General features: G+C 41.1%; 1 protein-coding gene across 1 annotated transcript; it reads left to right on the top strand.

Moving 5' to 3' along the window:
- Window positions 1–1,323: 1,323 nt before the first annotated feature.
- On the top strand, window positions 1,324–23,108 carry LOC310998719 (ubiquitin-protein ligase E3A-like). The gene is made up of 13 exons (XM_083988892.1): window positions 1,324–1,722; window positions 3,041–3,085; window positions 5,497–5,816; window positions 7,701–8,401; window positions 11,210–11,563; window positions 13,374–13,586; window positions 15,515–15,659; window positions 18,104–18,309; window positions 19,228–19,392; window positions 20,407–20,562; window positions 20,667–20,740; window positions 21,281–21,424; window positions 22,356–23,108. Exons 1-13 carry the CDS (start codon window positions 1,646–1,648, stop codon window positions 22,474–22,476), a joined length of 2,721 nt encoding a protein of 906 aa, XP_083845018.1. The 5' UTR covers window positions 1,324–1,645; the 3' UTR covers window positions 22,477–23,108.
- The last annotated feature ends 2,479 nt before the right edge of the window (window positions 23,109–25,587 follow it).

Genomic DNA, 25,587 nt, shown 5'->3' on the forward strand with positions numbered 1-25,587 from the left:
CAGACACAACGCGTTTCAATGGGTTGGATGAATTGTATTTTTAAATTCCTGAATTCTTGATCTTCTCTTTTGAATGCATCAACAGACATTTAATTTTATGATTTTTTTTTAATCTCTTCAATAAATCTTTATTGACAATAATAATTTCAGTACAAAGGCAGTTATTAATGTAGGCTCAAGCTGACAGCTACAGGGAGGAAGGATAAACACAGAACATTATGAACAATGACATACTCAGTTATAAGCGGCTACCTCACATTTTAAAGAAAAGTCACGTCTCCTTTGATACTTAAAACCAGAAAATTGTTAGTGTATGTAGGTTTATAAACCGTCTTTGACTTTATTTCACACATTGTCAAACAGCCCCCAGTCAGAGATGTGCATTGTCATGTTGTCTGCAGCGCCCTCTGCTGCACAAAGCATGGACCCACAACACCATCACTGCTTCAGTAATGCAGTTTTCCCCTATGAGTTTTCCCCACAGCTGTCATATGTGAATGTGATGTCATGATGGTGGGGGAGAATTTTTTCAAGGTTCAATTGCAGTTATTATAACACAAACAATACAAATAATTAACAAGAGCTGTTTGTTTTTTTTTGTTATGGAAACCAAACAGTAAATCTTTCCAACACAGAGAAAAATCCGAGTCAATTTCTTTACTACTTTGCTCTTTAACTTGTACACTTTGAGTTGGAGATGTTGCAACAAAAATACATTTCCCCTTGGAGATCAATAAAGTATTCTCATTCTGAAATAGAGTATCATTGTGCATAGACGATAATGATTTTGTGTATTTGTATATATAATCATACATGTATTAATTATTAATTACTTTTATTCTGTCTTTCTTTTATTATTTTATTGTGCTTTTATGGCGATATGGCTCCCCTTGGGTCTGAAATAAAGAAATGAATGAATGAATGAATGAATGAATGAATATCTATTAGTTAATAGGGGCATGATTAAATAAATACACACTTTTTTCTTTCTTTTTTTCTAATTCTTTATTGAAAAAGTACAAAAATAAACAATACTGGCATTTTTCATAGTGTCAAGGGAGATGAACATCATTCAACATTAGTACACATGTCATTAGTGCTTCAATAGAATACATTTAGAGCAGTTAAAATAAAATTAAAATAAAAAATAAACATCTCAAAATAAATAGTCAAAAATAAATTAAATATAAAATAGAATATATAAGTACCAGATAAGTACAGATTTATGGAGGGAGGGATGGATTAGACTCCCGTCCCTTCCAGCATCCCGATCCACTCCGCCGGGTTTTGCCGCTGGAGCGCATTGCATTGTGGGACGCGAGGCCGATGATGGTGAAGTCAAGATGGCTGCGGAGATGAGGCAGGGTGAAGAGCCCGCAGTGGGAAGAAGGCCGTGAATGAAGTCTTGAATAGAAAAAAAAACAAACCCCTTCTCTTCTCTTCTCTTCTCTTCCGTCGCTGCCGCCGCTAACTCCGAACACGTCTGTCCGTCGAAGCGGTCCTTTCCTCGGCCTCTCCTCCCCCCTCCTCACCCTCCTCCCTCCTCCTTCCCCCCCGGTAGTTACAGTTACAGTCACCACCAACCAACCAACCAACCAGCCAGCCGCAGGGATAACAACAACCGCTGAGGAGAAAAAAGTCTCGTATGAATCCCGACGAGGAGGAGGACTGTGAGTGTGCGCCACCACAGGCCGAGAGCTGCCCCGCGGGAGGAGCCGATAGGTGGGCAAAGCTGTCAGGGGAGAGCCGGGGATGCTGCGAAGCCCCGCTGGAAAGACCCAGCTAGCTGTTAGCCGCTAACTGCTAGCCGCTAACTACTAGCCGCTAACTGCTAACCGCTAGCTGCGTGGATGCTACTCTGTTGTTTCTATCGCCACATTTAGGCAAAGTGCATCACAAGCATTGGGTTTTTATAACCTGAGAGCTGCTCTTTACTTTTAAAATTATCGCTATTGCTATTGCTGTGCATGAATAATAGTTTTTCTTTAAAAAATAAAATAAAAATAAAAAAAACGAGCCGGCGGGCTAATAATGCTCTTTGCTATGTTAGCTTCAGGATGAGCAGGTACCTGACGTTTCTGCTGCTTCACCAGCATCTCGCGTTTTAACAGAGTTTGGCTTATAAATGGTCATTTATGAAATCACACATTATGGGGTGGTTCTCTGAATTACGTGCACTTTGCGTTTCTTTTGGTTTATATCAAAGATTTTGTTTAAATAAAGTAACATTTTGGGGGCATTTTAAAGCCATTAATTGATGGATTCATTCATGTGTCTTTGGATTATTAAACACCAAAACCAATAGAAATCTTTTACAAAGGTAGGTGACAGCCTAATTTGTATGTCTTCACTGACCAGAATCACTTTTTAATTGGATTAAAAAGAAATAAAGATTGCAATTAACCAACATTTTCATGATAGTATAATAATATTCCTGACTACTTTAACCAAAACAATACAAAAATCTGAAAAAAAAAAATGTATGAAATTGCAATATTTTATCACGTCCCCCAATTTTTGGCTACTTTTAGCCAGGGCCGTTGCTAGGAATTCTGGGGCCCCTGAAAGAATACTAAACTGGGCCCCTGACTTTTACACTTTTTTCCTTAGACTACGTAGGCCTATGTGTTATCATTTTTTATTTAGCCTACTTAGTTTTGATGCTAATGCAGCATTACTATGAGTATTAGTCAGGGTTTTACGCAGAATAATTAAGTCATACAAAGATTCTGTGGGCCCTACTGGCCGCTGGGCCCCTAACGGCCGCTGCTTTTAGCCCAAATCTTTGACCAAAGTGCACCGAATTCAGAGCATCGCCCCTATAATGATACCAGCTTCCCCGTAGTTTCAGCTAAAAGACACACAACAGTTTGTTTTAAGATAGATGATGTCTTTTTTTCTTAAATCCTCAGCAGTCCTGATCTTCATACATACGTGAACCCCCCTGAGTCCCCGACGCGGTGCCTGTGGTGTTAGCTGTAATTAACACGTCGGTGCAGCAACGTCGTGACCTCTGCTGTGTGTTTGTTTCTTTCACCAGAGAATACGAGGAGCCTGAAATAGAAAACCCAGAAGCAAGCCGAATGTGAGTTCCACTAAATTTATCCTCTTGACATAGATGTGTGTGTGTATGAGGTGTTTAAGACTGACGGCACAAATCTCCTCACTGTTTTCTTCCAATTACATGATGATGATGATGATGATGGGTGTAATCGTGCAAAGTGACATGTTAATATGTTGCTCCAGACTGATGCAGCTGTTTTTGAATTCAGAAGAGTGGGAAAAGTAGAGCTAGACTGTCATAATGAAACTGTAAGAGGTTTGGATTATCAATATCAGCCTCATAAATCTGCCTTGTTTTATGAGTGACGGTGCAATTACTGTAATTAGCTGTTCCCCATTTGTTAATAAAGTTCTTGTCAAACAGTAACAACATATTTTTTGAATGCACCACTGTGGTATCTTGGTTTTTCAGTATGCGTACTTCCTGTTAAAGGGATAGTTCAACATTTTGGCCAATTTGCCCATTGCCATAATCCCTATAGTCATAGCAGTAGGTTTGTTACCTTTAATTTGTCGGTGCAAGCTGTTTTTCGATCAGCGGGGCAGAGATACGAGCTGCTCAGAGCTACGCTACGGAGGCTAATGGGATTTCTATTACACAAGAGTGTTTTGAAGTTGTTGGATTGTGTATTTGATGAGTTTGATGGGGGAAACCCGGAAATACCATGAGCCTCCGTAGTGTTAGTTGAGAAGCTCGCATCTCTGCCCCGCTGATGGAAAATCAGCTTGCACTGACAACAAAAGGTAACAAACCTACTGCTATGACTATGGGGATTATGGCAATGGGCGAATTTGCCAAAATGTTGAACTATCCCTTTAACCATATTAGGATAGACCTTGTTGTCCCTATGACTACATATTACAGAGTTATTAACCCAATTCTAATGGATGTAGTAGTAAATTGTTGATGCGCTGTGTGTGTGTTTTTAATTCTTAAACATGATTGTTCAGTCGTAACTAGGGTTGCAAAATAAAGTTTTTACATGGGAATATATGGGAATTAACTGGAATATATGGGAATTAACGGGAAAAAAATACGAAATTTACCAAAATTGAAGGTTGGCCATTAACAGGGAACTTAAATATAGTTGGGGGAAATATATTGTAGCATAATCTCGGCTAAAACAACCAGATTTAATCCAATATAGTAAATCATATTTTACTCAACATTTATTTTTTGCCCCTTTGCAACCCTAGTCGTAACCATGGCAACAGGCTTGTGTTTGACGGATAAAGCTGTAACCTTCATCCGGCGGCCCTGCTCCATCTTTCTTTCTTTCTTTCTTTTTTTGTGTCATTGTCGTCGTGTTGTCAGCTACTGGACTGATTTGAATTTCCCTCCTAGGGATGAATAAAGTATTCTCTACTCACTCAGGGTTCTTACGGATCCTTAAAAAGTCTTAAAAGGCATTGAATTCATTAATCTAAAAACAAGGCCTTAATTAATTTGGCATTAAAATGTCTTAAACCAATTTTTCAAACGTCTTAAAAATGTTAACACATGGTAAGTGGTATTTTATGGTTGTAATTAGTCTCAAATCTAAAAATAATTGGTAACATTCACACATAGAGAAGTTAGTGGCGGCCGTCAACGATAAGTTTCTCACCGCCTCCAGCTTTTTTCAGACTTTTTATGCATTTATTTTGAAAGGACAGCTGGAAAGAGACACAACCCAATGTTCATGTAGCAGTCACTTTACCTTGGATCACAGAGGGAAGTGGGTTAAATTGTCCCTATAACCCTACAGTATGTAATTGATGTGGTGTTTTTTTTTCTTTTTTCTGCATTTGTGTTTATTGTGAAGACAGTCTTAAATTTCATTTCAAGTGGCTTTAAAAACAGGGTATCCGTGGGGTCTTGAAAAGTATTAAAAGGTGATAAATCAATTTTGGGAAAAGTAAGACCCTTAAAAAGTATTAAAAAGTCTTTTCATGACTTTATAAAGTCTTACATATGGAAGCTATTTTTTCTGAATTAGCTGTCCAAGAGTTTGAGTCCTAAAAAACATTGTAAAAGAATGTGAATTTATTCATTTTATTAAAAAACAAAGATGAACCGGTACATAAAAAAGAAAAGAAGATTGTTGTTTTTATTTTTTGAGAGTGGAGCAATGTTTTTTTTGATAAACTTTGCCTTTGATCTATTATCCTAACCTATTTTGAATTCTAGTCTTTATCACAAACTAAAACTGTTAACTTAAGTGTCACTGATGTGAATGGTTACAGCTTGAAGCGGTGGTGAGGTGTTAGAAAATATTGAGAAGGTCTTGAAAAAGTCTTAAAAAGGTGTTAAAATTAACTTCAAGATTCCTGTATAAACCCTGAAAAAAATCTTAAAAAGTCTTAAATGTAACTTGGCTTAAGCTGTAGGAACCCTGGTATTCTCTCCTCTCCTCTAACCTGTGTTTCCTTCGTCCCGGCGCTACGCTACAGGAAGCGAGCAGCTGCCAAGCATCTGATAGAGCGCTACTACCACCAGTTAACCGAGGGCTGTGGGAATGAGTCGTGCTCCAACTCGTGGTGCGCCTCGTCGGTCGGCTTCCACCGCATGGACAACAACGCGGCGGCGGTCAAGGCCCTGGAGCTCTACAAGGTCAACGCCAAGCTGTGCGACCCACACCCCTCCAAGAAGGGCACGGCCTCGGCCTACCTGGAGAGCAGCGCCCACGCCAACGCCGCCGCCGCCGCCGCCTGCCCCGGCAACAGGAAGATGAACCACAAAGACGTCCACTCGGTACGGGACAACTTTAAAGGTGAGAACGAGATGATGCAGGCAGAAGCATGATGCTTATATTCATGTGTCTTACATAGCAAATTATTATTATTTGTTTAAAGCCTGGAATAGGTTGCTACCAATAAACATCCAAAAAATGTTTATGGTCAGAGAAAGCATTTATGATTTAGAGGGAACTGTAACTTTAAACAATCTACCATCCATTCTACCCTGAAAAGTTTTAGCATCTATTTTTGTGGTGTTAAAATGTGGAATAGACTAGATGAGGATATAAAAATGTGCAATAACTTACAACAATTTAAAAGTAAGTACAAACACACACTCTTGGTCAGCTATAAAGAACTGGACAGATCATTTTACTCTTTTTATTTATAATCATGGTCTTATTTCATATTAAAGCAATATGTTTTTAATCTTCTGAATTGTATGGAACTACAGATGTGACATGAATCACAATGTAACTTGATCAGCTTTGCTTCTTTCAGCCCCTGCTCAAACTTGCACAGTATCATTATTGTTTTGTTTCTTGTTACATAGATTGTTTATCTTTTGATGTGCTTGTTTGAGACAAATAAAAATCAAATCAAATCAAATCAAATTATAGGAAAAAAACAAACATAGAAGCAAAACTAAACCAGAAAAAGACCATAACCAACAAAGTAATTAGATATAGTAGTAGTAGAGTTGAGTAGAAAAGCAGTAATTTAGTAACATAGAAATAAATGGGGAAAAAAACAGAAACATTAACATTTTTAACCTTCAAAAATTGCCCTTAATACAATTTTTTTTTTAAACAGAAAATGAACTACACATTCGTAAATCCATGACAGCGTCGTTCCATAGTTTAACCCTCCTGGGTCAAGGAAAGAAGGAAAGAAAGATGGAGTAAGGGAACAGATTGGGTCAAGGAAGGAAGAAGAACGAAGGGAGGAAGGAAGTGAAAAGGATGGTGGGAAGAAGGATGGAAAAAGGGAACAGATTGGGTCAAGGAAGGATGGAGGGAAAGAAGGGAGTGAGGAAAGAAAGAAAGGGAGAACAGGTTGGGCCAAGGAAGGAAGAAGAAGGAAGGATGGACAGAAAGGAGGGAGGAAAGAAAGGAAGGGAACAGGTTGGGTCAAGGAAGGAAGGAAGGAAAAGAAGGATGAAGGGAGGGAGGAAGAAAGAAAGGAATGGAGAAAGGAGGGATGGAAAAGGGAACAGATTGGGCCATGGAAAGAAGAAGAAGGAAGGAAGGGAAATGATGGTGGAAAGAAGGAAGGGAGGAACAAAGAAAAGAAAGGAGGAAGGAAGGAGGGATGGAGAGACAGAAGGAAAGGAGGAAAGAAAGACCAGTGGAAACCTGTTAGTCTCTTTTCCAGCTTTCTGTAAAACACATTTAGAAACATCTGAGTGAGTGGACCTGAAGAGACTTCCTGTGGACTTTAAAGGGATAGTTCAACATTTTGGCAAATTGGCCCATCACCATAATCCCTATAGTCATAGCAGTAGGTTCATCACCTTTATTTGTCGGTGCAAGCTGTTTTTAGAACGGCGGAGCAGAGCCGTGAGCTGCTCAGAGCTACGCTACGGAGGCTCATTATGGGATTTCTTGGTTTCCCTCATCAAACTCATCAAATACACAATCCAACAACTCCACAACGCTCTGGTGGACAAGTTGTGAGCTGCACATTCACCACGCTATGAGATAATAACACAACGTTACCACACAGAGTTGTTTTAGAGGGAAATACAGAGACTGTTGATGAAAAACTGTCCCTGAAGGCAACGTGCATCAGAGGTTTTACATGAATTTCCCTCTAAAACAACTACTGCTATGACTATAGGGATTATGGCAATGGGCCAATTTGCCAAAATGTTGAACTATTAACCTTTAACTTTATGAACTCCCTGTGTGTGTGTGTAGATGTGAGCTACCTGACGGAGGAGAAGGTGTATGAGATCTTGGACATGTGCGGGGAGAAGGAGGACTACTCCCCCCTGATCCGGGTCCTCGGCCGGGTCTTCTCCAGCGCCGACGGCCTGGTGCAGAGCTTCCGCCGCTCCAAACCTCACACCAAGGAGGAGCTGAAGTCGCTGCAGGGGAAGGACGAGGACAAGGACGAGGACGAGAAGGAGGCTGCTGCTGCCACGGCGATGGAGCACGACGACTCCCCCGCCTCGTCGTCGGAGGCAACGCGGCTCGGCGAGGGCTCGTCCTCCTCGTCGTCGTCGGGGGACAACGAGGTGCAGAAACTGGCGGCGGACGAGGTGTCGGTGGACATCGAGGCGGTGCGGCGCGTGTACGAGCGGCTGCTGTCCAACGAGAAGGTGGAGGCCGCCTTCCTCAACGCGCTGGTCTACCTGTCGCCCAACGTGGAGTGCGACCTGACGTACCACAACGTGTACTCGCGCGACCCCAACTACCTGAACCTGTTCGTCATCGTGATGGAGAACAGCAACCTGCACAGCCCCGAGTACCTGGAGATCGCGCTGCCGCAGTTCTGCAAGGCGATGAGCAAGCTGCCGCTGGCCGCGCTCGCCAAGCTGGCGCGGCTCTGGTCGCGCTACGGCGCCGAGCAGCTGCGCCGCATGGTCGAGACCTTCCAGCAGCTCATCACCTACAAGGTAACAGGGCCGGGACCGGGGCTGCAACCAGGGCTGCAGAGGGGCTGCAACCAGGGCTGCAGCGGGGCGGGACATTTACAGGAAATTTAAAGGGATAGTTCAACATTTTGGCAAATTGGCCCATTGCCATAATCGCTATCAATCAATCAATCAGGCTTTATTTGTATAGCACTTTTCATGCCCATGGCAGCTCAAAGTGCTTTACATGTTAAAAACAAGCAATAAAGGGAACACATATTGGGAGACATACATAGATTCGCAAACACATACACATTCACACAATCATTTTAGAACATTGGATTTTGTCGGGGAAACGCTATCTAATACTCACTCATTTGCAGTGGGGAAAACACTAGATAAAATGAAGTAAAATAAGTAAAATTGAGAAGACGAGAAAGACACTAGGTAAAATGAAATAAGATAGATAGAATGAGAGGATAAGAGAGATACTAGATCAAATGAGGTAAAATAGATAAAAAGAGAAGACCAGAAGGACACTAGGTAAGAATAAGCAGGTGTAGTGGGATAAAATAGAGAAAAGAATGGGTGAATTAAGATAGAATAAAAAAGATAATAATAGTAAACAAATAAATAAGAAAATAAGATAAATTAAATGCATGTTTCAAAATAATAGAAATAGTATGAATCAGTTGAAAGCAAGGCTAAAAAGGTAGGTCTTCAGTTTGCTTTTAAAAATGTCCAGATTCTCTGCCCTCCTCAAGTCCTCAGGCAGTCGGTTCCATAGGCGTGGGCCGTAATGATAAAATGAGGCCTCACCATATGTTTTGTTTGCAACTTTTGGAATAATTAAAAGGCCGCTGCCTGAAGACCTGAGAGTTCTAGAGGGTTCATATGTTAAAAGCAACTCAGATAGGTAACTGGGACCGAGACCATTAAGAGCTTTAAAAACCATTAAAAGGATCTTAAAATCAATCCTGAAGCAGACAGGTAGCCAGTGCAGAGACCTTAAAATCGGTGTAATGTGTGCTCTCTGTCTGTCATATATAGTCATAGCAGTAGGTTCATTACTTTTAATTGTAGGTGTAAGCTATTTTCAGTACGGCGGAGCGCAGCAGCTGGCTGCTCAGAGCTACGCTATGGAGGCTAATGGAATTTCTTGGTTTCCCTCATTAAACTCATCAAATTCAACATCCCAAAACTCCACAGCGCTTTTGTAGACAAGTTGTGACCTGCACAACCACCACGCTATGAGATAATGACGGAACGATACGAAACGGAGCCGTTTTCGAGGTAAATACAGGGTAAATACGGAGACTGCTTGCTGAAAAACTGTCCCTGAACGCAACGCGCATCAGCGGTTTTGTATGAATTTACCTCAAACGGCTCCGTTTCGTATCGTTCCGTCATTATCTCATAGCGTGGTGATTGTGCAGCTCACAACTTGTCTACAAAAGCGCTGTGGAGTTTTGGGATTTTGTATTTGATGAGTTTGATGAGGGAAACCAAGAAATTCCATTAGCCTCCATAGCGTAGCTCTGAGCAGCCAGCTGCTGCGCTCCGCTGTACTAAAAATAGCTTGCACTGACAATTAAAGGTAATGAACCTACTGCTATGACTATAGCAATTATGGCAATGGGCCAATTTGCCAAAATGTTGAACTATCCCTTTAAGCAGGAAATTTCCAGTAAATTTCCCAGTAAATTTTACAGGGATGCAAACAGCGCGCCGAAAAGCGAAACTCGCTTTTTTCATGACCAATTAGGTGACTTGTGTGAATCGTTCAGATCCGAAGAGTTTTTGTTTTGGAAGCGTCTCAGCTGGGGTCAGTAAAATGTTTTTCTAACAGGCTGACAGTGACAATCACGTGAAACTGAAGCGAACTCATTCATGGTCTCTGATTATACTGATAACAGCTGACCTCCAATGTAGACGGGCGACATGCGCACTCATTAAAGCGGCGCGTATCCGCGTACATCGGTGCGACGGCGACGCCGTTTTTCCCCCCCGTTGTTCCCTACACACGTTGCTGTGACAGGCAGGTGTCTCCACGGAGCTCTGCCCTGTTTCAGAGGTGAAGGAAGCCCTGAGTGGAAAGACGTCGCCTCCACGATGTAGAATGTGTTCAATTAAAGTGAAACTAACACATTATTATTACACACTGAATGAAACATCCCATGTCTTTATTTATTCAGTTTATTTTAATAGTAATAATTATGACTAACATTCAGTGAAGACCTAAAAATCAGTATCTCCAAAATGGAAATATTGCAAAGGATTAAAAAAAAAAAGCATTTTTAATATAGAAATGTTGGCCTTCTGAAAACTGTGTCCATCTATATGCACTCAATACTTGGTTGGGGTTGAACTACTGGAAATTGACTTTTCCGTGATATTGTAATGTACTTATTTGTTAATGGTGAGCACCCCCCCACCAGACAATTCCTCTCTTTTTTGGTCCTGACCCGTTTGCATCCCTGATTTTAATAATAATTGTTTAATAAATATTGGCGGGTCCGAAATATATAAATATTTACATCTGGTTACGTTGGCAACGTCGGCATGGAATGATCTCTGTGGCAACAGCATTAGAACTTTAGCTACTGCTGTAACTGGCAACCAGTACAACAGAAGGTTGGAGCGAGAGCAGCAACACCTACTGGCCAGGAGGAATTAAACTTGTAGCTATCACCTTTAAGAAAAATAAAAAATAAAAAAAAATCGATTTTTGAAAAAATAAAATAAAAAAATCTATATTTGAAAAAAGAAATTGGTTTAAAAATCGTCAAAAACTGTTGCGATACTTATGTGAATGTATTTTTTCTCCCTTCACCCCTCCTACTAACAAAGGTGATCAGCAACGAGTTCAACAGCCGCAACCTGGTGAACGACGACGACGCGGTGGTGGCGTCCACCCGGTGCCTGAAGGTGGTGTACTACGCCAACGTGCTGGGCGGCGAGCTGGACACGGAGCACAACGAGGACGAGGACGACGAGCCGATCCCCGAGTCCAGCGAGCTGACGCTGCAGGAGCTGCTGGGCGAGGAGCGGCGCAACAAGAAGGGCCCGCGCGTCGACCCGCTGGAGACCGAGCTGGGCGTCCGCACCAACGACTGCCGCCGGCCGCTCGTCCCCTTCGAGGAGTTCGTCAACGAGCCGCTGAACGAGGTGCTGGAGATGGACAAGGACTACACCTTCTTTAAGGTGAGGCGCCCCAGGTGAATAGTAGGGCTGGGGGAACAATATATATATTAAATAACAGATATCACCATGAAACTAATCCAAGTTTATCACTCACATTAATAAGACAAATAGGGGGAAAAAATATTAAATAACAGATATCACCCAAGGACTACACCTTCTTTAAGGTGAGGCGCCCCAGGTGAATAGTAGGGCTGGGGAACAATATATATATTAAATAACAAGATGTCACCATGGAACTAATCCAAGTTTATCACTCACATTAATAAGACAAATAGGGGGGGGGGAAACATTAAATAACAGATATCACCCAAGGACTACACCTTCTTTAAGTTGAGGCGCCGCAGGTGAATAGTAGGGCTGGGGGAACAAATATATTATTAAATAACAGGTATCACCATGAAACTAATCCAAGTTTATCACTCACATTAATAAGACAAATATTTTTTGAATTACAAGTTTTGTCAAATCTTATGTTTAAATATGTAAATGAGGCAATATCTGATGAAACATGCGCTAATCCAGTGGTTCTCAACTGGTGGGTCGGGACCCGTTCTGGATGGGTCGTGGACAGCTGGTCAAAAAAGTAAATAATATTTAATGCACATCTGATGTTGGACATGTCTTTTATTTTGAAAAATAACTTATTTTGAAAGACACATGAACACATGCAGTTGTAATGCTCCTCCTCACTTTCTTATTATTTGCTCCATTTCAGTGAAAATACCTTGTTTTGTTTTGTGGGTCTTTATTTTGTGCAATTTGATATTTATTCACTTTTGTGAACATGCTCTGAATGCAGAGATGCATTAGAAGTCAAATATATCATTTTGTTGGTCTCTATTTCGTGCAGTTTGATATTTTTTTCTTCAGAATATAGACAGGAATAAAAGTGGAAGGTTTGGTGTCTCTAAGTGCTGCTAAAGTGGAGATTTCAGGTTCAGAGTCTGAGGAAAAACTCATTTTGAGAAAACGGCCTTTAAAGACTTGTACTGTAAAATTCCATAGATTGTTAATGTAAATCGTACTTTTACGACTGGTTGCGGATACGGAGGAGATGACAATTTTTGAAGCAGTATGTCAAAGAACAGGGTATCCGCGGGGTCTTGAAAAGTATTAAAAGGTGATAAATCAATTTTGGGAAAATTAAGACCCTTAAAAAGTATTAAAAAGTCTTTTCACGACTTTATAAAGTCTTAAATTTTGAAGGTATTTTTTCTGAATTAGCTGTCCAAGAGTTTGAGCCCTAAAAAACATTGTGAAAGTGTGTGAATTTATTTATTTTATTAAAAAACAAAGATGAACATAACATAACGGTACATAAAAAAGAAAAGAAGATTGTTGTTTTGGTTTTTTGAGAGTGGAGCAATGTTTTTTTTTTTTTATTATTATTATTATAAACTTTGCCTTTTATTTATTATTCCAGCCTATTTTGAATTCTGTTGTATCATAGTGGTCTGTAGTCTTTATCACAAACTAGAACTGTTAAGTTAAAAGTGTCACTGATGTAAATGGTTACAGCTTGAAGTGGCGGTGAGGTATTGAAAAATATTGAGAAGGTCTAGAAAAAGTCTTAAAAAGGTATTAGAATTAACTTCAAGATTCCTGTATAAACCCTGAAGAAGCATGTTAACTTTTGGTGACTTTAGGAGAAATCTACCGACAAAAGAGACAAAATGAAGTAAAATAACCACCTTAATGTTGTGATTTTCTACCATTTCTTTTGACTTTTATGAAAAAATACATGTTAAGGAAAATTGATCAGTGCATGATAAAACAGTGTTTTTCTCTGGGGTGTCTCTCCTTCTTTCAGGTGGAAACGGAGAACAAGTTCTCGTTCATGACGTGCCCCTTCGTCCTGAACGCCGTCACTAAGAACCTGGGTCTGTACTACGACAACCGCATCCGCATGTACAGCGAGCGGCGCATCACGGTGCTGTACAGCCTGGTGCAGGGCCAGCAGCTCAACCCCTACCTGAGGCTCAAGGTGCGCCGGGACCACATCATCGACGACGCGCTGGTCCGGGTGAGTGTGTACGCAGCTTCACCTCCATCCATCCTTCCTTCTCTCCTTCCTCCATCCTTCCTTCTCTTCTCCCTTCCTTCCTTCCTCCCTCCATCCTTCCTTCTCTCCTTCCCTTTTCCCTTCCTCCATCCTTCTCTCCTTCCTTTCTCCTTTCCTTCCCTTCTCCCTTCCTTCTTTCCACATCATCGACGACGCGCTGGTCCGGGTGAGTGTGTACGCAGCTTCACCTTCCTCCATCCTTCCTTCTCTCCTTCCTCTATCCCTCCTTCTCTCCTTCCCTTCTCCCTTCCTTCCTCCATCCTTCCTTCTCTCCTTCCCTTCTCCCTTCCTTCCTCCATCCTTCTCTCCTTCCCTTCTCCCTTCCTTCTTTCCACATCATCGACGACGCGCTGGTCCGGGTGAGTGTGGACGCAGCTTCACCTCCATCCATCCCTCCTTCTCTCCTTCCTCCATCCTTCCTTCTCTTCTCCCTTCCTTCCTTCCTCCCTCCCTTCCTTCCTTCTCTCCTTCCCTTCTCCCTTTCTCCCTTTCTCCCTTCCTTCTTTCCTTCCTTCCTTCCCTTCTCCCTTCCTTCTTTCCACATCATCGACGACGCGCTGGTCCGGGTGAGTGTGTCCCCGACTTCACCTCCCTCCATCCTTCCTTCTTTCCTTCCCTTTTCCCTTCCTCCATCCTTCTTTCTCTCCTTCCCTTCTCCCTTCCTCCATCCTTCCTTCTTTCCTTCCTTTCTCCCTTCCTTCTTTCCACATCATCGACGACGCGCTGGTCCGGGTGAGTGTGTATGCAGCTCCTCTACACACTCCACTTCACCTTCCTCCATCCTTCCTTCTTTCCTTCCTTTCTCCCTTCCTTCCTTCCACAATCCCTTTCCCTTCCTTCTTTCCTTGAATGAATCTGTTCCCTCCCTCCATCTTTCTTCCCTTCCTTCCTTTATGACCCAATTGACCCAATGTCTTCCCTCCCTCCATCTTTCTTTCCTTCCTTCTTCCCACAATCCTTTTTTCCTTCCTTCCTTCCTTCCTTCCTTCCTTCCTTCCTTCCCTTCGTCCTTACTCCTTCCTCCCTCCATCTTTCTTTCCTTCCCTTTCTTCTGTCCACAATCGTTTTTGCCTCCCTCCTTCCCTCTTCTTCCTTCTTCTTCCTTCCTTGAACGAATCTCTTCCCTCCCTCCATCTTTCTTTCCTTCCTTCTTTCCACAATCCTTTTTCCCTTCCTTCCTTCCTTCCTTACTTCTTTCCTTCCTTACTTCTTTCTTTCTTTCTTTCTTTCTTTCTTTCCTTCCTTCTTTCTTTCTTTCTTTCTTTCTTTCTTTCTTTCTTTCCTTCCTTACTTCTTTCTTTCCTTCCTTCTTTCTTTCTTTCTTTCTTTCTTTCTTTCTTTCCTTCCCTTTTCCCTTCCTTCCTTCTTTCCTTCCTTCCTTCCCTTCGTCCTTACTTCTTCTTCCTTCCTCTTTTGATCCAGTTGACCTGGTCTGTTCCCTCCCTCCCTCCATTTTTCTTTCCTTCCTTTTCCCTTCCTTCTTTCCCTTCTTCCTTCCTTCTTCTTCCTTCCTTGAACGAATCTGTTCTCTCCTTCCATCCATCTTTCCTTCCTTTTCCCCTTCCTTCTTTCCTCCCATCGTTCCCTTTGTCTTTCCTTCCTTCTTTCCCTTCGTACTTCCTTCCTTCTATCCCTTTATCCTTCCTAACTTCCTTCCTTCCTTTCGTCCTTCCTTCCTTGACCCAGGAGGACAACAGGAGGGTTAAAGGGATAGTTCAACATTTTGGTCAATTTGCCCGTTGCCATAATCCATAAAGGGAACAAACCTACTGCTATGACTATGGGGATTATGGCAATGGGCGAATTTTCCAAAATGTTGAACTATCCCTTTAATCCTCCTTTATACTGTGCGTTTTTTTATACATCTGATTACACATCTGCATCCACAGCTGGAGATGATAGCGATGGAGAATCCTGCAGACTTGAAGAAGCAGCTGTACGTGGAGTTCGAAGGAGAGCAAGGTGTCGACGAAGGCGGCGTTTCCAAAGAGTTCTTTCAGCTGGTGGTGGAGGAGATCTTCAACCCCGACATCGGTAAGAAGACACACAACAAGGACCCTAAATTGACACAAATTAGACCACGGACCCCCATTGGACCAAATTTAGAAGCAAACACCAGAAATACACGAATATTTGTTCTGAGACTGAAGAACATTACTTTTTTATACATTTAAATTAGGGCCAATGGTGTGAATTTTTGGAAATATAATAGAGAAATTTCTGGAAAAAAGTCGTCCAATTTCTTCAAAAACATTTAAACATTTGTAGGAAGAAAGTGGTAAAATTTCTCGTAAAAAATGTTCAAAATAAAAATAAAAAAGTAAAAAAAATTCTAGAAAAAAGCAGTAAAATTTCTAAAACAAAAAAGTTTTAAAAAAATCTAGAAAAAGTGGTAAAATAAAAAAAAAACTTCCAGAAAAAAGTGGTACATTTTCAAGAAATAAATTGGGTACCCCCTTCAAAATTGGATTTCTGCCTCTATTCATAAAATTGCACAAAAAATGTATTCACAATTTTCAGTCCAGATACAGTGCTAGTTGACTTTATTTTTTAGAGTTTAGCTCACCATGTAGGTATTCCTCTCTGTGTGTGCTATAGAAAAAATAATTCAATCTGTCCCACGGCCACTGAATGCAGCATTTTGGCACATTTCAAATTGTATCTAATTTAACTGCAGCTTTATATACATTGTAGATGTATATAAAGTGTTGCTGCTGTTAGCATCTGAGCTGCACTGTCAACCAGAAGCTAGCTCGGCTACATTGTCATAGCCTAGCCTGTTAGCATTATCCTGCACTGCAGCTTTTGCATGGATGCTTCCAATGTTGCATCTCTTGCTCAACTCAAGTAAGTAAAAGAAATCATTCAGAACACAAACGACTTGAGTTCATACACCTGCTGCTAAATGCTACGCTAATTAGCTGGTTGATAAATGTTTTTAAATCAAGAATCTATTTTGAATTGAATTGTGAGATGTTCACGGCAACTCAGCAACAACTGATAGTTTTATTCTCGTTAATGTTTGACTTTGTCCACTGCTTTATTGATCTGCCTGTGAAGCTGAACAGGAAGTGGCTCTTTAATTACAATGGAAAATAGAGGCGATAATGTTCGACCCTTGAACTTTTCATTTCAGGTAGATAAGTGAGGACAAGAATCTTTTTTTTTTTTTTTTTTTTTTTTCATCCTTGTTGAAATTTAATTTTTAAAGAGTTTTTTGGCTTTTATTCTGAAATGTTCACTCCAGGCGATGACAGGAAGTGTCTACAACGCTGACGGTTCCTTCCTCAGATCAGATTAGAGAAGGTTTAACCGGTTCACACCCACTCACATGACATTTAGACTTTAGCTGCTGCTGCTGCTGCTAACATGTCACACAGTCACACAGTGTGTTACCGCAGCAACACCCTCTGTAATAACTTTATTGACAGTAATATTTTACTCAACATTCATGTTTTTGTTGTTCAGTAAAATAATTGATTGTTCATACAAGAATTAAAACTTGATAAAGTTCTACTCACAAATAAATCTGTTGAAATATCATGTTTTTTAATTGTATTATTTTGCATGGATGTCTGCTTATGACAAAACTAAATATTTACATTTATGTTTAGATATGATACAGTTTGTTTAAATTACCCTCAATTTCCAGTTAATTCCCAAAAATGTTCCATTATTCCCATAAATTCCCATGGAAAGTTTCCAATTTGGAATTTTCCACCCCTTTGTAACCCTTGATACGTATGATACAGTTTGTTTAAGTTACCCCCAATTTCCAGTTAATTCCCATAAATTCCCAATAATTCCCATGGAAAGTTTCCAATTTGGAATATTTCCCAAATTCCCCAGCTTAACTTCCCATGGAAAGTTTCTGGAAATTTACTGGAAATTTTGCAACCCTAGATACGTATGATACAGTTTGTTTAAGTTACCCCCAATTTCCAGTTAATTCCCATGGAAAGTTTCCAATTTGGAATATGTCCAAACTTCCCCAGTTTAACTTCCCATGGAAAGTTTCTGGAAATTTACCAGAAACGTTCCACCCCTTTGCAACCCTAGATACGTATGATGATACAGTTTGTTTAAGTTACCCCCAATTTCCAGTTAATTCCCATAAATTCCCATGGAAAGTTTCCAATTAGGAATATTTCCAAACTTCCCCATCTTAACTTTGCATGGAAAATTTCAGGAAATGTTCCACCCCTTTGCAACCCTAGATACGTATGATACAGTTTGTTTAAGTTGCCCCCAATTTCCAGTTAATTCCCATAAATTCCCAATAATTCCCATGGAAAGTTTCGAATTTGGAATATGTCCAAACTTCCCCATCTTAACTTCCCATGGAAAGTTTCTGGAAATTTACCAGAAATTTTCCACCCCTTTGCAGTATGATACAGTTTGTTTAAGTTAACCCCAATTTCCAGTCCTAGTTCCTGATCAGATAATAAATAAAATGACGCGTTTCGCTCCGTCCTCAGGAATGTTCACGTACGACGAACGCACCAAGCTGTTCTGGTTCAACCCGTCGTCCTTCGAGAACGAGGGCCAGTACACGCTGATCGGCATCGTGCTGGGACTCGCCATCTACAACAACTGCATCCTGGACGTGCACTTCCCCATGGTCGTCTACAGGAAGCTGATGGGCAAGAAGGGAACGTTCAGGGACCTGGCCGACGCCAACCCGGTAAGAAGGAGAACCACCTCGGCAGCTCATGTACCGTAAATTCCGGACTATTAAAGGGACAACGAGGAGTTTCTATTCGGTTATAAAGTCTCATGTTAATGTGGATGAATCTACGTTACCACTTGTTAATGGCCCATTCTAGATAAATATATCGTTCTGTCTCTTATCGTTATTTTGTTATTATTACGTGTACACTTCGCTTTTCCAAAACTAAAGGGACAACGAGGAGTTTTGTTAAAGTGAAGTGTTTTCACACTACATTTATGAGCCTCCGCACTGTGAAATTCTTTGACCGGTGCAAGACAGACTCATGTTTTCATTCATCAAGAATTAAAGTCAGAGGTTGGAAGACGATCACATACCGTCGTAGTTCCCACCATAAACGGAGATTCGGCGGCGTTATTCTCATGACTCGCCACGAAACCGAAAGTAAAGAAACGCTGGTCGGCTCGCCCAGCATTTCCACCACCACTAATAATAACAAAATAACCATAGAGACAAAACCATAGATTTATCTAAAATGGACCATTAACAAGTGGTAACGGAGATTCATCCACATTAATATGAGACTTTTTATAACCAAATAGAAACTCCTCGTTGTCCCTTTAAGGTAAAAATGTAGCATAGCCACGGGAGAAATCCTGCTTATGCTTTTTTTTTTTTTAACTGTGCCTGAAAATCGGCACTAGGCACCAACACGGCATCAACACAGCACCAACAGACAGTAACATGCCTGGTTAGAAGATAAAACACTGCACCAAACCTCAAAACCAGTGTCTTCTTCGGCGCATAATCTTAATTCTTAATTCTTAATTCAAAGCGTATGAAAAAAGTAGCGGCTTATAGTCCGGATATTACGGTAGGTCTTGATTCTGTTTATGTGGCGTCGGTGCTGAGGTTTTCTTCTGTGCCCGCCAGGTTCTGTACCAGAGTCTGAAGGAGCTGCTGGAGTACGAGGGCAGCGTGGAGGACGACATGATGATCACCTTCCAGATCTCCCAGACCGACCTGTTCGGGAACCCGCTCATGTACGACCTGAGGGAAAACGGGGACAAGATCCCCGTGACCAACGAGAACAGAAAGGTGAGTCAGAGAAATAATCACGGTGTTACGACGATTATCACGATTATTATGCATCAATAAGTTTCACAAGACCATGAATGTGTAAAATCAAATATAGTCAAAATATAATTACATTACTAATCTCTTAATACAGTATAGGACCAGTTATTAATCCTCCGGAGGGAAGTGTGTGAAATATTTAAGTCATTAATTGCCATATAAATCAAGTTTATTTTTTAAAATTACAAATGACACGCTAACATTTAAATTCCCACCAATTCAGTGTTACGTTTATAAGATAAATGGACCAGCATCTGTGCATCTTCCTTTACCTTGGTGCCACATCTACCGATACGGTGATGGTATTTAGGAATGTTTACGATCAATTAATTGTGGCGTTTAATACCACGATTAATTGTGAAAATGAGTAATTGTGACATCTCTATCAATCAATCAATCAATCAATCAGACTTTATTTGTAGAGCACTTTTCATACAAAAGATATGTAGCACAACGTGGTTTACACGATAAAAGCAGACAAAACAAAGCAAAAATAAAACCCAAAGTAATGCAGATACACGCACACACACACACACACACACACACACTTTATAAAGCTTAAAAGAAGGCAACTGAAGCGCTATCTTACTCTACAATTTGCCGTGAGGAAACACCAGGGACTGGATAAAACCAAATAATTAAATGAAATGATAAAAAATAACTAAAATTATACCGTAAATATGCTAAGACTAAAAAGATTAAAAGTGAAAATGAATACAAAACAAAATAAAATAAAATAATAATAAAAACATTTAATAAACAGTAAAAATCGATAAATGCAATAAAATGATAGGAAAGCTAATAAAATAGTGAAACCTATAAGTAAAATCTAATCAAAAGCCAAGCTAAAAAGGTGTGTTTTAACTTTGCTCTTAAAAATGTCCACATTCGCAGCTGCTCTAGTCCTTATAGCGACTCTCAGGAACTTCAAAACACACACTTCAACATCTCGGTGTGTGTTGTGTTGTGTTGCAGGAGTTCGTGGCTCAGTATGCAGAGTACATGCTGAACAAGAGCGTGGAGAAGCAGTTCAAGGCGTTCCGGAGGGGCTTCCACATGGTCACCAACGAGTCGCCGCTCAAGTACCTGTTCCGACCCGAGGAGATCGAGCTGCTGATCTGTGGGAGCAGGGTGAGGAATCGGATCAATGATCTGATCTCATTGGCTTCATATTGATTGATTCATTACAATGGGGATTTAACGTTTTGTTTGTTTTTCCTCGCCGCGCGCTGCAGAACCTGGACTTCCTCGCGCTGGAGGAAACAACGGAATACGACGGAGGATACAACAGAGACTCCAGAATCATCAAGTAAGTAAAGGATTGGTAGGGCTGTTCAAAGTTGGAAGCTTTCCATGGGAATTAACGGGAATAAACGGGAATAAACCCGAAATTTACAAAATTGAAGGTTGGTCCTTAACATGGAACTTAAATATAGTTGGGGAAAATATATTGTAGCATAATCTTGGCTAAAACAACCAGATTTAATCCAATATAGTAAGTAATATTTTACTCACCATTCATGTTTTTGTTATTCAGTAAAAGAATTGATTGTTCATACAAGAATTAAAACTTGATAAAGTTTTGCTCACAAATAAATCAGTTGAAATATCATGTTTTTTAATTGTATTATTTAGTATGGATGTCTGCTTATGACAAAACAAAATATTTACATTTGTGTTTAGATATGATACAGTTTGTTTAAATTACCCACAATTTCAAGTTTATTCCCATAAATTTCCAATAATTCCCCATCTTAACTTCCCATGGGGAGTTTCTGGAAATTTACTGAAAATTTTCCGCAACCCCACCGCTGACTCTCCCGACCGTCTTGTCTTGTCTTTGCCGCAGGGAATTCTGGGAGACGTTGCACTCGTTCGGCGAGGAGCAGAAGCGCCTCTTCCTGCAGTTCACCACCGGCACCGACCGAGCGCCCGTGGGCGGTTTGGGAAAGCTGAAGATGATCATCGCCAAGAACGGCCCCGACACGGACAGGTGTGTGAGAACCGACCGACCAACGGAGCCGTGAAACCATCGGCTGTTTTAGAAACCGCATCCTACCTTACTGCCTACTACATTTAAGCAATATATCCCTCCAGTCCGTGGTCTATGCTCATTCTACCACTCTAAGGAGCGTTGTTCCCCCTTAGAGTGGTAGAATGAGCATAGACCACGGACTGGAGTGATATATTGCTTTTATAAAACGGTTACCAATAATGACAATATGAAAGAGGAATACGCATCAATTTCATGTAGTTTTATTCAAGATATATCAGATTGCCGGATTTCACCTTTCCGTTTTATAATGCATACTACATACTGTATACTGCATACTGAATGTGGGATTCAGGCCGACACCGTTCACACCGCAGTATACAAGTTTCCCAGAATGCATTTCACAGCAACCGGTAGCAGTAGCTGTAAAACAGGCTAAAAGCTGTTTTATTTCCCGCTCTAGCGCTGTTATTATGTAACTTTATTAAGTTTTAATATTTTTTCATGCGATAAAGTAACTGTTTAGATCCCAAATATACGGCCAGTTTATCCAAATGACGGCTGTTTAGAAGTTTGCTCCGAAGCTCTGGAGAGCTGCTCGGCCGGCCAACCTCCGTCATCATCCCGGGGGGGAGAAAACGATCGCTAATTAACTTACCCGCAGGTTTTTAGAGGTTTACCACCGGCTGGTTAAATTATTTTTAGGAGATAAATGTTGGTCTCATTGATAAAAATCTAACAATTGGTGGCAGTAGCATTAGTTAGTTTGAATGAAAAGTGAAGCTTCCTGGACAGAAGAGCAGCGCTGCCTCGGGGAATTTCTCGCATACTGCAGATTTTGCTTTTGTTTGCATACTGCATATCAGCCATTGTGTATACTGTATATGTGTGTGTGATGAACTGACTGTGTGTGTGTGCGTTCCCTCTGCAGGTTACCGACATCTCACACCTGCTTTAACGTGCTGCTGCTGCCCGAGTACGGCAGCAAGGAGAAGCTGAGGGAGAGACTGCTGAAAGCCATCACCTACGCCAAAGGGTTTGGCATGCTCTGAGCCCTCCCAGCCCCCCCCTACACCCCCCTACACCCCCTTACCCCCCAGCACAGGGACTCGTTCTGAGAAGGCCCATCTAAATAAGAAAGAAAAAACGAAAAAAAACCAACAACCCCCCCCCTCCTTCCACCTGTATCAGACACATAAAGGCGACAACGACGACGACGAAGAGCGAGTCGATAAGGAGAGAGCTTCTACTGTGCCTGCATCAGCCCACGTCAGTCAGTCAGTGTAAGCACAGAGACCTCCAGATCAAAGCCCCCCCCCTCCCCCCTTCCTTTCCTTTCCTTTTCCTTTTCCTTCTTTTCTATGTACAGAGAGGATAATAATTCTTTCCCCCTTTTTCCTTTTCCCTTATTATTTATTTCAAGGCTAAGTGGGTGATTTTCATGGCTGCCTGCCCCGTCCCCCGCCGTCCCCCCCGAGAGATCGGAGGGGAGGTCGATATTACATTAAACTATGTAAATTTAGGACGCATTAATGAGTCAATATAAAGCCCGTTTATTGAACAAAAGACCTGTTAGAGTAGCCCCCCCCCCGAGCTCCTGTTCACAGAGCAGAAACCTATAATAGTCCAGTCATTTAATGAGAAAAGGTTGAACAAATTGCAACAGAAGCAAACTCAACTGGTTTTATGTTTCCTCAACATGTCCTGAGTGAGGGGGAAAAAAAGCCCTGAAGAATCCCATTAGTGGAAAGTTTAGAAAAAGACCCAAATATATCCCATTTATACGCCTATTCATTAGTTTTCTCATGTGAATAGGGTAAAAAAAAAAAATTTAACCTTTAGATATCTCCATGAAAATTACTGAGTTGATTACTTACATTAAGACAAACAAAAAATGTATTACAAGTTTTTTGAAATTCTTTGTTAACATGAGCAAATGTGCATATATTTGCATAAATTTGCATAAATTCCACCGTTTTGCCGGCACATTTATATATAATATACTGTATATAAAGGTGCTGTGGTGGTACCAGCATGAAAATTGGAATGAGTTGACTCTATCGGTCAACCGACAACAAAGTGGAGTCAACTCATTCCAATTTTCATGCTGGTACCACCACAGCACCTTTATATATATATATTATATATAAATGTGCTGTCAAAATGGTGGGATTTATGCAAATTTATGCAAATTTTCTCATGTTAACAAAGAATTTCAAAAAAACTTGTAATACATTTTTTGTTTGTCTTAATGTCAGTAATCAACTCAGTAATTTTCATGGAGATATCTAAAGGTTAAAAATGTTACCCTATTCAGGCGAGAAAACCAATGAATAGGCGTATGAATGGTCTATATTTATATTGAGGTCTTTTTCGAAACTTTCCCCTAATGGGATTCTTCTGGGCTTTTTTTCCCTCACTCAGGACATGTTGAGGATACAAAACCAGTTGAGTTTGCTTCTTGATTCTGTTGCAGCTTGTTGCTACTAGTCTTTAGAAGTAGACCTGAATAACCAATACTGTAAACCCACTGACCATTCCACTCACACCATCTCTTACTGTCTCGCCTCGATCCACCTGGACCTGAACGGCATCTTTCGGTTTATAGTTCTGGACCTTTTTTTTTGTTCCTTTCGGGGGGGGAGGGGGCGGGAGGGGTGGGGGGAACACTTGCAGGTTAGACTCGAACCTTTGTCAGAGCTGTGTAAGTGCACTTAGACATTTTCAAGAATGTTTGTTTTTTGGCCCACAGGTCGCCATGATTGTCTGAAGCATTTATTTCCATGTCTTCCTGTGTTTGATTCTAAATAAACAGTATTTATATAAGAGTGCCAGTGGAGCTCTGATAGAATACGCTGCATGTTCACTTCGGTGGCGGTCTCGTACGTTCAGCTGATAGGTGAGGTGAGGTGAGACCCCCCCCCCCCCCCCCCCCTGAGTTTGCACTTTGTGTTGTTCGTTTGGCTTTTGTTTGAATTAGTCCAATAACCACATGCACACATTAATTCACACACAGGGAGTTAATTAAACACCTTTTGATTGACCTTTGGTCCCCTGTAGGTCTTCAGTCCACTGGACCTGAGTCTCTGGCTGTGGTTACACCTGATCACTTTAAAGGGATAGTTCAACATTTTTGGCAAATTGCGCCCCATTGCCCTCAAAATCCCTCAAAGCAGTAGGTAGGTTCGTTACCTTTTAATTGTCGGTGCAAGCTGTTTTTAGAACGGCGGAGCAGAGCCGCGAGCTGCTCAGAGCTACGCTATACGGAGGCTCATTATGGGATTTCTTGGTTTCCCTCATCAAATACACAATGGGAACGTTACAAGACAAAGTTGTTTTCGAGGTAAATTCATGCGCGTTGCCTTCAGGGACAGTTTTTCATCAGGTAAAAACAAATGTTTCACAAACCAGAACCTGTGTTTTTAAAATTTTACTTTGAACATTAAAGGGATAGTTCAACATTTTGGCAAATTGGCCTATCGCCATAATCCCTATAGTTTTAGGAGTAATTTGGGGCAATGTTTCATCAAAAACTGTCCCTGAAGGCAACGCGCATCAGCGGTTTGCATGAATTTCCCTCTAAAACAACTCTGTGTGGTAACGTTGTGTTATTATCTCATAGCCTGGTGAATGTGCAGGTCACAACTTGTCCACCAGAGCGTTGTGAAGTTGTTGGATTGTGTATTTGATGAGTTTGATGAGGGAAACCAAGAAATCCCATAATGAGCCTCCGTAGTGTAGCTCTGAGCAGCTCACGGCTCTGCTCCGCCGTTCTAAAAACAGCTTGCACCGACAATTAAAGGGAACGAACCTACTGCTATGACTATAGGGATTATGGCAATGGGACAATTTGCCAAGATGTTGAACTATCCCTTTAACGCAACGCCAGACCCAAGGGAAACAACGGCGACATAATAACACATATTTTACTTTATTTTCCATGTCGGCGTCGGTCAAACGTAGCTCAAAGACTGGAGGCAAAAACACAAAAAGTCCAACTGTGAAGAGCAAGAAAAGAAGTTTGTCGTCACATTCACATTGAATTGTTTAAAAAGTTTTAATGTTTTCGACGCCTCCAGTCTTTGTCCTGAACCCGTCCTGTAACGCACTGTACGGACACATCACTGTGATCGGAGTTAGATGAGGAGGAAGCATCGGGTGTA

This window comes from Trachurus trachurus (assembly GCF_905171665.1).
Source record: "Trachurus trachurus genome assembly, chromosome: 2".
Classification (NCBI taxonomy): Eukaryota; Metazoa; Chordata; class Actinopteri; order Carangiformes; family Carangidae; genus Trachurus; species Trachurus trachurus.